General features: G+C 39.2%; 1 protein-coding gene and 1 pseudogene across 1 annotated transcript; both read left to right on the plus strand.

Moving 5' to 3' along the window:
• Positions 1-280: 280 nt before the first annotated feature.
• LOC116260231 (uncharacterized) lies at positions 281-4,846 on the plus strand. The gene is made up of 3 exons (XM_031638400.1): positions 281-518; positions 1,349-1,474; positions 4,095-4,846. The coding sequence occupies exons 1-3, from the start codon at positions 281-283 to the stop codon at positions 4,844-4,846; spliced, it is 1,116 nt and encodes a 371-aa protein (XP_031494260.1).
• Positions 4,847-8,625: 3,779 nt separating this feature from the next.
• Positions 8,626-10,334, plus strand: LOC116260974 (cyclin-D3-1-like; annotated as a pseudogene).
• The last annotated feature ends 2,522 nt before the right edge of the window (positions 10,335-12,856 follow it).

The raw sequence follows: 12,856 nt of genomic DNA on the forward strand, positions 1-12,856 counted from the left end.
GGAGGTCGAGCTAATTCTGAAACAGAGTTTTTTTTTTGGCAGAGTACTGGAAAACCTGTTGCGGTTTTCCCTGGCGTTACCAGCTTTGACGATGATAGGTGTCGACCAAGAGCTCTCTGGATTCATTTGTCTCTGAAGATCCTTTACACCAATTTTGAGAATTTTTGGGGGCGTTACGGTTTTTTGAACGTCCGCTTGTCCCTGGAAGGCGTCTTCCTCTGTTTCTCCCCTGCTGCCATAACCGTGTGCTCCTCTTTATAAGTTGTCTTGTGTTGAGATCATGGCATCGCCTAACTCATCTGCAACATGCGATTCGCCTCAAGACACTGCTCTATTGAATAACCTGCTACCGATTGCACCTGCGCCAACCAGTCTACAACATCTATTGGCTGTAAAACTCACCTCTGATAACTATATGTTATGGGAAAATCAGCTGCAGCCTCTCCTCGTCTCATACAATCTGAAGGGCTTTGTTGATGGAACCAGGACTCGTCCGCCTGAGACAATCCTCAGTGAAGGTAAGGAAGTCCTCAACCCTACTTATATTGAATGGTTGCGAATGGATCAATTGTTACTTGGATGGATCATTTCATCTCTTTCGGAACCTGTTCATTCTCAAGTAGTGGGATTAAGATCATCCTATGAAGTCTGGACAAGATTGAAAAACACCTATGCGGCTCATTCTAGATCTAAGGTGATGCAATTGCGAGAACAACTTACTGTCTTAAAGAAAGGGACGAACAATATTGATGAACTCATACAAAAGGCAACGATGCTTGGTCATCAATTATCCATGGCTGGAAAACCTGTGGCTGAAGATGATTTAGTCTTGCATACTTCTTTCCTTTTGTCATGCCTTGTGTCATGCCCATTGCCTTTGCTGATATAGTCGTTGAGTTTGTCCTCTTTGATTTGGCTGTTGCATACTTTCTGCCATGTGTCATCTGGTGTCTTCACACCAGATGCTTTTAAGTCTTGCATATCTTAAGAGCACTCCCACAGGGATACAATGCTTTTAAGACATCTATAGCCACTAGATCTGATCCATTGTCTCTAACCGATCTCTATAGTATGTTGTTAACACATGAATCCCAGCTGAAAGAAACAGAGATTGATGCTGGTCCAACCGTCAATTTCTTACACAAGAACAGTCCTTCTTATAGTCATCCAAAAATCAGTACTAGGTACAAGCAAAACAGAAATCGGGTGGTTTGTCAATACTGTGATAAACCAGGCCATTCAGCCGAGATGTGCTTCAAGATTACCAAAAATGGAGGCAAACAACAATCAAATCATGCTGCCAATAAAGATATTTCTCCACCTCGTGCTCTTTATGCTTCTCATGCAGGAATGAATGATGCAATGTGGTATCCGGATTCTGGAGCCACACACCATGTGACAAATGATCTGAACGCATTATCTGAGCATGTCCGTTATGAAGGGAAGGAAAGGGTGCGCATAGGAAATGGCACAGGTCTGCACATTCTTAACCATGGTTCCTCTTATTTTACAAAAAATGATTCCAGATTCTTACTTAAGGACATATTACATGTTCCTCACATTATTAAAAATTTGATTTCTGTTCATAAATTTACCAATGACAATAATGTTATTATGGAATTTTACCCTCATGTTTGTATTGTGAAGGATCTGAAGACAAGGAGTGAACTCTTTCGAGGACCAAGTCAAAATGGCCTTTACTGTTTTAAATTTGATGATGTAGGATGCAATAAGTTGAACGCAAGCAATAATGACGTCTTCCTTGGAGAAAGAACGTCGGTTGATCAATGGCATAGTCGTCTAGGACATGCCGCCTATCGTGTGGTTCAGCAAGTTATTAGTCATTTTGGATTACCTTTGTATGGACATTTTAAACCTCATGTGTGCATTGACTGCCTATGGGGAAAGTTTCATGCTTTACCATTTTCAGTAATTCAACTCATACTATTTCTAAGCCTCTTGATTTAATTTACTCTGATGTGTGGGGTCCTGCTCCTATTCTAAGCTTTGATAGATTCAAATATTATGTTCACTTTATTGATGCTCACACGAAGTTTTCTTAACTCAAAAATCTGATGTGGTGGCTGCATTTTCTGATTTCAAAAACAAAGCTGAAAACCTTTTTGAGAGAAAAATCAAATGTTTCCAATCTGATGGAGGTGGTGAGTTCACAGCACTCAAACCAATTCTTGATACTGCAGGAATATCCCATCGTGTTTCATGCCCTCACACACATGAACAAAATGGAGCCACTGAACGCAAACACAGGCATATAGTTGAAACAGGCTTATGTCTTTTAAGTCACGCTCATATGCCTCAAAAATTCTGGTCTTGTGCTTTTGCCACTGCTGTATATTTGATCAATAGGTTACCCTCTCATATTACTGGCCATAAAAGCCCTTTTGAAATACTCCATGGCCTTGAACCGGATTTCAAATTCCTTAAAATTTTTGGCTGCGCATGTTATCCCAACCTTCGGCCTTACCGCCAAAATAAACTTGATTTCAAAACCGAGGAACATGTTTTTGTCGGGTATAGTAGCAAACACAAGGGATACCTATGTTTGAACAAAAAGACGAACAAAATTCTTATCTCTCGAAATGTGACTTTTGATGAACATAAATTTCCATTCCAAAATGTTTCCAACGAGTCTGATTTAAAATCGTTCTCCACCTCCCAAACTCATACTCCTCTACTCATTCCCATTACCTCGTCCTATATTCCTCCTTGACCAGCCATAGTTCTTCCCCCCTCTAGTGATAACCATGATGAAAGACGTGATCAGCCCACTAATCGTTCAGACGTGATCCCAACCAACTCAGACCCGTCTCAAGCTGCATCTGTCCCATCACCCATTCTTGCACCTTCGTCTTCACCTATCCCTGTCCAAACTGCCCCTCGTGCCCGTACTCACACTATGACCACTCGCTCCATGAACGGCCTCAAAATACCCAAGGTTCTCACATCTACTGTCCATCCCATACCTGCTGCTTTTCTCACTCAATCTCTAGATCTTCTTGAACCAACATTTTACGCTAAAGCCAAATCCTACCCCCACTGGGTTCAAGCGATGCGCACTGAATATAACGCTCTTCTTAACAACCATACTTGGACCCTTGTTCCTCGACCTGCCAACCAAAACATTGTAGGGTGAAAATGGATATTCAAAGTCAAAAGGAAAGCCGATGGCTCTCTGGAACGCTACAAGGCACGTCTTGTAGCCAAGGGCTACACGCAAGAAGAAGGCGTAGACTATTTTGACACCTTCAGTCCTGTCGTTAAACCCACCACCATTAGAACAATCTTAACTCTTGCGGTGACTTTTAAGTGGGTTGTGCATCAACTTGACGTTCATAATGCTTTTCTCAATGGTGAACTACAGGAAACGGTCTTTATGGATCAACCACCCGGCTTCGAACAACAGCCTAATTTCGTTTGCAAGCTTCAAAAGGCGATCTATGGTCTCAAACAAGCTCCTCGAGCTAGGTATCAAAAACTTAGCCACACCTTGGTAAGCAATGGTTTTTCTATTTCTAAAACTGACACCTCTCTTTTTATTTCTCAACAGGGGTCTAGTGTGGTATATGTATTAGTGTATGTCGATGACATACTAGTCACTGGAAATTCTCCTCACCACATCGACAAATTGGTCAAATATCTAAGCACAACCTTTGCTTTAAAAGATCTTGGACTGCTCCACTATTTTCTTGGCATCAATGTCTGTCACTCTGTCGGGGGCCTCCTTTTATCTCAACAACAATACTGCCTGGACCTTCTCAAACGAACCAACATGGTTGGCGCCAAACCAGCCCCCTCGCCTATGTCAACCTCACAAAATCTATCACAAGTCACCGACGTAGCATATCACAACCCTACTGAATACCGGCAGGTGGTCGGAGCTCTGCAATATCTAACATTAACACGACCAGACTTAGCATTTCCAGTAAACAAAGTCTGTCAATTCATGCACAGACCCACTCAAGAGCATTGGACAGCAGTCAAAAGGATACTTCGTTATGTCAAAGGCACCGTTCACTTTGGACTATTGATACGGCCATCAACCAGTCTACATCTAAACACCTACTCTGATGCAGATTGGGCTGGGTGCCCCGATGACCGTAAATCCATAGGGGGATATGCTGTATTCTTAGGGCCCAATATCATCTCTTGGAGCTCCAAAAAGCAACACACTGTTGCTCACTCAAGTTCAGAAGCGGAATACAGGGCCGTTGCAAATGCCACTGCAGAACTCATATGGGTTCAGTATCTCCTACAAGAGCTTCAGATCTCCATCCCATCTACTCCAATTCTCTGGTGTGACAATATCAGTGCAACCTATATGGCGGCTCACCCAGTTTTCCATAGTCGAAGCAAACATATTGAACTTGATGTTCACTTTGTTTGCGACCGCATTGCCAAAAACCAACTGCTAGTTAAACATATTCCATCCAACCATCAACTAGCCGATATTCTCACCAAACCGCTGCCCATCACTCCCTTCCAAACTCTTCATTCCAAACTCAACGTCATTCCTGGCCCGTTGAGTTTGCAGGGGGATGTGAAGACACCAGATGACACATGGCAGAAAGTATGCAACGGCCAAATCAAAGAGGACAAACTCAACGACTACATCAGCAAAGGCAATGGGCATGACACAAGGCATGACAAAAGGAAAGAACTATGCAACGATCAAATCAAGAAGGGAAAACTCAACGCCTATACCAGCAAAGCAAATACCAGCAAAGGAAGACACACCCAATTCCATAAGGAAGGAATTAATGTCAATGGTGTATTCCAAAAATATAATCATAGACCCGTTGAGATCTGTACATCTATAAAAGCATAATGGAACCTCAACTCAGCAAGTAGCTGTGATTGAGAGAAGAGGACGTAGGTTTATACCGAACCTCTATAAACACCTATTTCAAAATCTCTCTCTATTCTCTTGTCTTTAGCAGCTTCCTCGAGCAAGAAAGCGCCAAAACTTTCAGGTTCGCCAGAGGCAGGCCTTCCATTCAGCAATTACCAAGTGTCAACAAAAGGCTGCGTACTGGCATCTCTTGATTGTGGTTTAGGTCACAATGAGTTGTCCATGGCACCGTCTGCACTGGACTTAGCAGGATGGAGCAAAAGGTCATTAAACCCATTGCAAACCGACAACCAAAGAATATTTTATTTTAAAAACCAATTTTTCTGCCGATAATATGCGTGCTTCTAGTGGTAGGAACCAGATCCCATGTGTTATTGGCCTGAGTAGCTTTGACTTCTTCATCCATGGCATAAACCCATCCTAGCTTCTCAAAGGCTTGGAGCAAGCCAGAGAATAACTTCAGACCGGTTTAACGATGCGAACGTTGGATTGGATCATCATGCTATGAATGTTTCCAGCTATGAATGTTTCCAGCAGCATTTTTTTTGTAAGAGTGGTTCGGAATTCCCTATTGAAACGAAACTGAGAAGGCGTCATGTAATTGAGTTCCACGTCTACGACATTGTCTTCTTCTTGAGAATTCACAATATAATTTGGATGTTGCCTATCGGTCATGATGTGATTTCTTCTTCGTATCCTTGCTGCACCTGTTACCTGCACCTTTTTCTTTTTGAAAAATCCCACACTTTTGTGACACAGTTGCTGAGGGTTGTCTTTTTACTTTTTCTATGAAGAAATTGAAAAATACAATCTGCATCATTATCCTTCGCTGTCATCATCATCATCATTGTTGTATTCTACTTTGGTCAATCTGATGAACATAATGGAGAAAATAAAAAACTTTGGTGTATTTTTTTATTCATATTTACAAATTTTTTGTTTGCACTAAAATGTTGTTTGCTATGAAACTTGGTTTTTCTTAATTCAAACTTTTTTGTGCTCTTAACGTGCAACACTCTGTTTTTTTTTTTCTTGTCTTTAATACATTTAAATTCCGGAAATGGTGTTCACATCGGCTCCCTGTCTGTCATTCTGTTTCCTCGTTACGTGGCTTATGAATCTGTGTCCTGCTTCCCTCGTTCTTACCCCACCTCTAATAGTACTATCCACAACTTAACCATAACTTAATATTAAGTCTTGTTTTATAAATTAAACATTTTAATCTCTTCCGTGACATATATACATATGGAGTTATCATTCTTAGGTGTTTGATTGCCTGAAAAATTTTAAGATGCTTTTTCAGGACATCCGTTTGAACATCAAGAGCAAATCAGTCATTTGACAATGTCCAATATAATACAAATTGGCATTAAGGAATGGGAATGGCGGTCTCAAACGAGACCAATAGAACTCAATCTTGGTTCCTTCTCTATATTTTAACAACAAACAAGAGTGATAAATGAAATTTGATGTAAACTGTTCGATGTTTTCCAAGTCATGCGGTTTTCTGTAAATAATTTCAGATTCCTGATCGATCAGTTTTATTGGAAACTTGAAAATTTTAGCTTTTCTATCAAGCCTTTCTTCCACAAAGGAATTGAAGCAGCCAACAGCAATGTTTCATTTATCAAGTACAAAAGGGAGATCATAGTGGAAAACCAATTGATAAGAACGTATTTGATGGAGAAGCCAGGCCCGAGAGCACGCAACCTACCTCATTTATCATCCACGTATCCTCGCTTCCCATCCATAAATTCACATCCCAGCTCCTGAATCGCATATACAACAATACTTTGAAAAAAAAAACTTGAATATTGAAAAATAAACCTTTTAGACTTTAAATTTCAATATATTATATCTATCAAATTATTGATTTGAAATCCAAGCAAGGGCACTTGAGTTAGCCGGTTGAGTCGGAAGTGCTTGAATCTTCATGTTTAGGCTAGAAATTGCTGGACTCAAAGTTCAGTTTTTAATGAACAAACTCTCTCTCTCTCTCTCTCTCTCTCTCTCTCTCTATATATATATATATATATATATATATATATATATTCCGTAAATCATGACCATAGATTTAGTTTAACATCAAAAGACATCGAGACATCAAATTTGAACAGTTCATGTAAGATTGAAGGGTCCAAATCTTTCACTCTTTCTCCCTCTCATACTTTACCGCTAAGTCGGGCACGAATACTGGCAGATTGGCTCTTAATGAGAGTAGAGCAATATGAACAATGACTTAAAAATAATATTCTAGTAAATATTAGTTCTTGTTCTCAACTTCAACTGAAACATTGTAATTTTGCTGTGAATAAAAGGAATGGCCAACATTGGACGAACTGCCGACTTTTAAATGCAGAAGAGAACGGGTACTCACAAAAAGAAGAAAAAATCATACGGTTTTGAGGCTACTTCAATGTCAAAAGTCTGGTCAACAATTTGTCATTTGGGTTCCGAGGCGCACCATTCTCTCTCTCTCTCTCTCTCTCTCTCTCTCTCTCTCTCTCTCTCTCTACGTCTCTCTGTTTGCATTAGAGGAACGAAGGGGACGGGGTGATTGAACTTTCCACGTCCTCAACGTGCTTTAATGAGGTTCACTTCCCGAAATGATGCCATTCATCCAGTAAGTTTCATTTATAGTAGCCGCCCTTTGCAAGCTAATAAGAAGATTCCTTTTCCAATTCTACAAATCAAAATCACAATTGAGAAAAGTTTATATATATTTAACTGCACAAACAAAACCACCAACAACCTTCTGAGAATGGGAAGGTATGGGGTTTGCTTTAATTTACATACAAACAGCATCTAGTGCCAGAGTAATCTCATCTATGGAAAAGTTTCTCTCCACTGATTGCAACTTTTCCTTGTCAATCCCAAATGAGTTTTCTAAACCGCACTTATTTTCATATCTCTAGTGCAACATAGTAGCTAACATTTAAGATACTCTTCTAAATACACTTAAAATTGATATATGCCAATACCCTATTTTCAGAAATTCAAGTCCAAATCCTAGACCGAGTCCCTGTCCTCATCGGAAAATAATGGTTAGATCCAAGTCTAATCTGGCATTGGTGGATCAGACTCAATTTCATATTGAAACTAGTTTTAGCACATCTTTCATTTTCAAGATAAGAAAAGACGCAAACGTGATGTGCAATCACGTAAAATCAGTATTAGAAGCTAAAAAAGTTCAGACCATTAATTTTAGGGCCTCATAAAATTTTATATACATGTTTGAAAACATCAGTTTTTTACAAATTCATTATGAAACCAAAGATATTCAGATTCGTTAATTATAGAGAGAGGGAGAGAGAGGGAGAGAGAGAGTTGAAATCCAGACTAATCTTTCTTTTCTGTTGATTTATCAATGACAACGTAGACCAAAAAAATGAAGATTTTCATGATTGGTGGTAATCAGGATCGAGAGAGAGAAAGAGAAAATTTTATATTCTTATGCACATATATCCTGAGAGATTGCGTATATAAATTATAGAGAAATTTATTGTTGTCCGTTGTGAGACCAATAATAGTGCATTAATATACTGTTCAAACCTTCTTTAGAGAAGTGTACTAAACGAATTGTTTGTTTTGATGTTCATGCGGTCCGTGTAATGAAGTCGAAAAGGATAATAGACGTTTAACAATTGGGCAGTTAAAGCTCCTTCTAAGACCAAATAAAACTTTTTTTTTTATTTTTTTCCTTTGCATGGTTCAGAGTGCTGACTTGTCTTCCGTTCTTTGTGTGTTGTTATTTAAAGCCCTCTTCAGCTGTGGAGAGTGAGCGAGTGAGATAAAAGGTGAAGCAAAAAATGCCTTGAAAACAAGCTTTCTCCACTACCCAGAGGATCATGGCTCAGCTCAATCTTTACTGGGCAGAGGATGGGTGGGATGAGGAGGAGGCCTACCAAGAAGAGAGTCTCTTATAGCAGCCATGCCCCTTCTCTTCCTCCTCCTCTTCACAATCTCTCCTGCACATTGGTGGACGAGCATCTCTTCTCGGAACACCATGAGTTGGTTTCCCTGTCAACAAAGGAGAAAGCCCAGAAAAAGCTTGGCCGGGACTACCTTGAGTACTTGAGAACAGACCCTGTTCTGGCCCGTGCTAGAAGAGGAGCTGTTGAATGGATCCTTTCTGTGAATGTCCATTATAATTTTACATCACAAACTGCTGCGCTCTCTGTCAATGTTCTGGACCGTTTTCTTTCTAGTTTTCACTTCCAGGTTTGTAAAGAAAGAACCCATCTTTTGTTCTTTTCTCCAAATTTTACCGCTGTTGTATATCTGAACTTTGGCACCGGTGGTTCTTCTCTTTGTTTTCCTTTCTGGCAGAGAGAGAAACCATGGATGACGCAGTTGGCTGCTGTGGTTTGTCTCTCTTTGGCTGCAAAGGTAGAAGAATCACAGGTCCCTCTGCTTCTAGACCTGCAGGTGGAGGAGGCCCAGTATGTGTTTGAGGCGAAGAGTATTCAGAGAATGGAGCTCCTGATTCTGTCATCATTAAAGTGGAAAATGCACCCTGTAACACCTCTCTCCTTCATTGATCATATCATAGGTTGGGCATGAGGACTCATCAGCATTGGGAGTTCTTTAGAAGATGTGAACGGCTGCTCCTTTCTTTGATCACGGGTGTGTACATGGATATCTCTGCAAAAGGAGAGCAGAAAAAGAAAAGCTTCACTAGTTTCCTAGTATCTTTTTGTGTTTTTTACTGATTTGTTTTTTGCTCGTCACTGAAACAGACTCCACACTTACATGCTACATGCCATCAATTGTTGCATCATCTATAATTTTGTATGTGATCAATCAGCTGGAGCCATTCAACCCCATGGAGCATGAGAATCAGCTTCTAGGTGTCATGGAAATAAGCAAGGCAATCAAATTAACGCTTACCCATTTGAAGTCTTTGCTCATAATCCTCAAAGAAAATCGGCAAAAGAACAAGAATCCATCTTTCTGCTGAATTGAAGTCCTGAAAACCTTTTTTCTTTTTTAAACCAAGCAGGAAGATGTCAAAGACTGTCTTCAACTCATCAAGGATACATCGATGCTGGGAAGGCGGAAACGCAAGTCCCCTTCAGAACCAGGCAGCCCGAAAGGAGTCTTCGATGCTTCCTTCAACTCTGATGGCACAAATGATTCATGGGTATCATCATCCGCATCGTCATCATCATCGCCCATGGGGTTACATGTGAATGCGTCAAAGGAAAGCAGAATCGATGATCGACACCGAATTTCTCCTTTCAACCAAGTATTCGTAGATATCTTTCCAAGCCCATGACCCCTATAAATTTATCTGAAAGAAAAAGAGGAAGACTTCGGTACCTGTTTTATCCAGTATCCACCACTCCAGTTGCTGTTCTGTCCATGTCTGTGTTTTCAAAAGGAAAGGAGGAAAAAAAAAAACAATTTGTTAGTTTTACATATAGCTATATATAAAAGTGCATAATATCCGTTCCGTTGTTTACGTTACAAGTCTCTGCTCATTCCAATTCTCCAGAAAAATGAGAACTTCTGGTCTAAGGCTCTACTGTCGCCACCTATCTCTTTCTCTCTCTCTCGCTTGCTCTTATATTTATACATATAAGATAGGTGCAACCATAAGGATGTGTTTAGCATGACTCATTTATCATGTTGGGTCATAATGACTTTAATAACCTCTGATGCATCTTCAAACTCGATTTAAATTCATTACTGAGATCGAATTTTATGAATATGGGTTTCTTTTGTTTAGAAATTTTATATAACGTCGGGGCTCTGTTGCTTTACAGAGCCAACCTTATGCTGCTGCTACTGCTTTCCAACTCTAACGGATGTTACCAAAACCTCTCTGGATTGGTTACCAAGAGATAAATATCCATGGACTAGATTTTTGTTTAGCGTGTGACAGGCAATGATTAAAATCAATGTCCACCATGTGATGGAACTAGACGATGAAAACGCAACGTTGCCAAAATGCAACCTGTAAACAGCTTAACAGCAACTGAAAAATGCAGCCTACCAAAATATAGCAATTTGGTTACATTTTGTTCCTTCACCAGATTTAAGAGGAAACACCACAGATTTTTTTACCAGATACAGGCTAGCTAAACTTCTAACATTATTTACCAGTTGAATTTTAATAAAGCTTGTGAAGAAAAAGGGACGAAGACACATACTGCAAGCAGACCTTTTGCAACTCTACTGTTAAATTGTCAAATCATAACGCTAGATGAAGGAGATCAAATCAAGAGAGCATACTGTAGAATATACATCCATATATGGACATGCAATGAAAGTTGTTTTCTCTACATCCTCTTTGAAAGTTCAAGGGACTGTAATGATTGAGAGAGATGTGGCTTAAAAGGTGTTATATTACAATGGATCCCACTACCAATAGTTAATACCGTTGCATCTTAAATGTAGATTTCATGATTAACAAAGAATGAAAAAGCAGAAAATGCAAGAAAAATATCACTCGTGCTACCCTTTCTATAAAAATAGTTACATCTCCCTCTGTTCTTCTTGACTTCGTCCATGAAATGGACGAAAAGACTAGCTTTTCTGCCTCGCAATTTTTTTTAGGCCCAAGTCTAGGAACCACTTGCAAATTCAATTATAATTTCACTTTTAATCCAAGAAATTGGTAGAGGACCATTATGCCTGAATCATGCATATGTAAATTCATCCATGTTTGGAAATGAACTTTCTTATATTTGAATTTTAAATAACAATGGTCACAATTGAAAATATAGTAGCAATAAATCATGCGCATTGCACCGATTAAAAAACTGAAATAGGCATACACGCAATAAAGTTTACATGGACAAGGGAGTGTGCAGTTAAACATCCAAATTGAACGCACAATCTATTGATTATCATGTTATTTCTTGTGAGAAGTCCCGTATCCCAGCAGGCGGTTATGGGGAGGAGAGATTGATGGTGAGAATCAATACTCGTAACTACAAGTGGGCCCCCTTGCAGTTACAAGAAGAATGGGTAGGGCTCTTGACCACTATCCAACATCTCCCACTTGGCCATAAGACCGCTAGATTGCTTCCACTATTTGTGGGTTTCCTTAATCTTTAGTTACGAGGTTTTCCATAATTGGTTTGTCCATCATAACTTGAATTTTCATTCAAGAATTGTAGCGAGGTTTTCCTTTCAATGGTTTTCCATCGCAACCTTTCAAGTATTCAATATATTTCACATTAGTTACGAGGTTTTCTTCATGCACAAGTATTTCCATCGTAACATGTTAAAACTTAGTCCCATGTGGACCACAAGCTTTACTTAAAAAATCATCAAGAATTCTCTTGATCAAAATGCTAGCAATCATATAAGCATTTGAAACGTACATGCATATTCTCTTTTTGTTCAACAATGAAATCAACCTGGATACTTTTCAACCACCTCACAAGGAGGTAGACTATGATGTTATTAGCCTCATACGTGCTATATGTTTGGCAAAAACAATCATTATGAATTTCTTTTGTTAACAGATGCTAGCACATATATGAATATATCTTTGTTTCATTCATATATCTGAAAACATTTAACTGCCTTAAAACAAGGCCAACTTGGACTTTCTTAATTTATATTGACAAGCCAAATTAAAAGTTTGTATCAAGTCCAGCACGCAAACTAATATACATCGAAATCAAATGATATATTTTCTTTTTATTGTTTTTCACAATTACTTAACTCATTTAGCAACAGGAGTTCCAAAGTATTCATGCGATACATAATCATATGACAAAACTCATATTAGCTTTCCAACATAGCAAATGGCATTTTCAAGTGTGCTCCCACTTATCAAATATTTACATATTCATCAACTTGATTAGCAACGCCTAATCTTTATTATGACTATTTAACAGAATGAACAATTAACTCATAGTTTATCATACAAGCACTTTTCATCTTGTATAGCTCTCATCAATATACCCTCTCATAGAATGAATTTCGTTTAACTCATCAAGGTCAATATATAGCTCCGCCAACAAATGC

This window comes from Nymphaea colorata, chromosome 9 (assembly GCF_008831285.2).
Source record: "Nymphaea colorata isolate Beijing-Zhang1983 chromosome 9, ASM883128v2, whole genome shotgun sequence".
Classification (NCBI taxonomy): domain Eukaryota; kingdom Viridiplantae; phylum Streptophyta; class Magnoliopsida; order Nymphaeales; family Nymphaeaceae; genus Nymphaea; species Nymphaea colorata.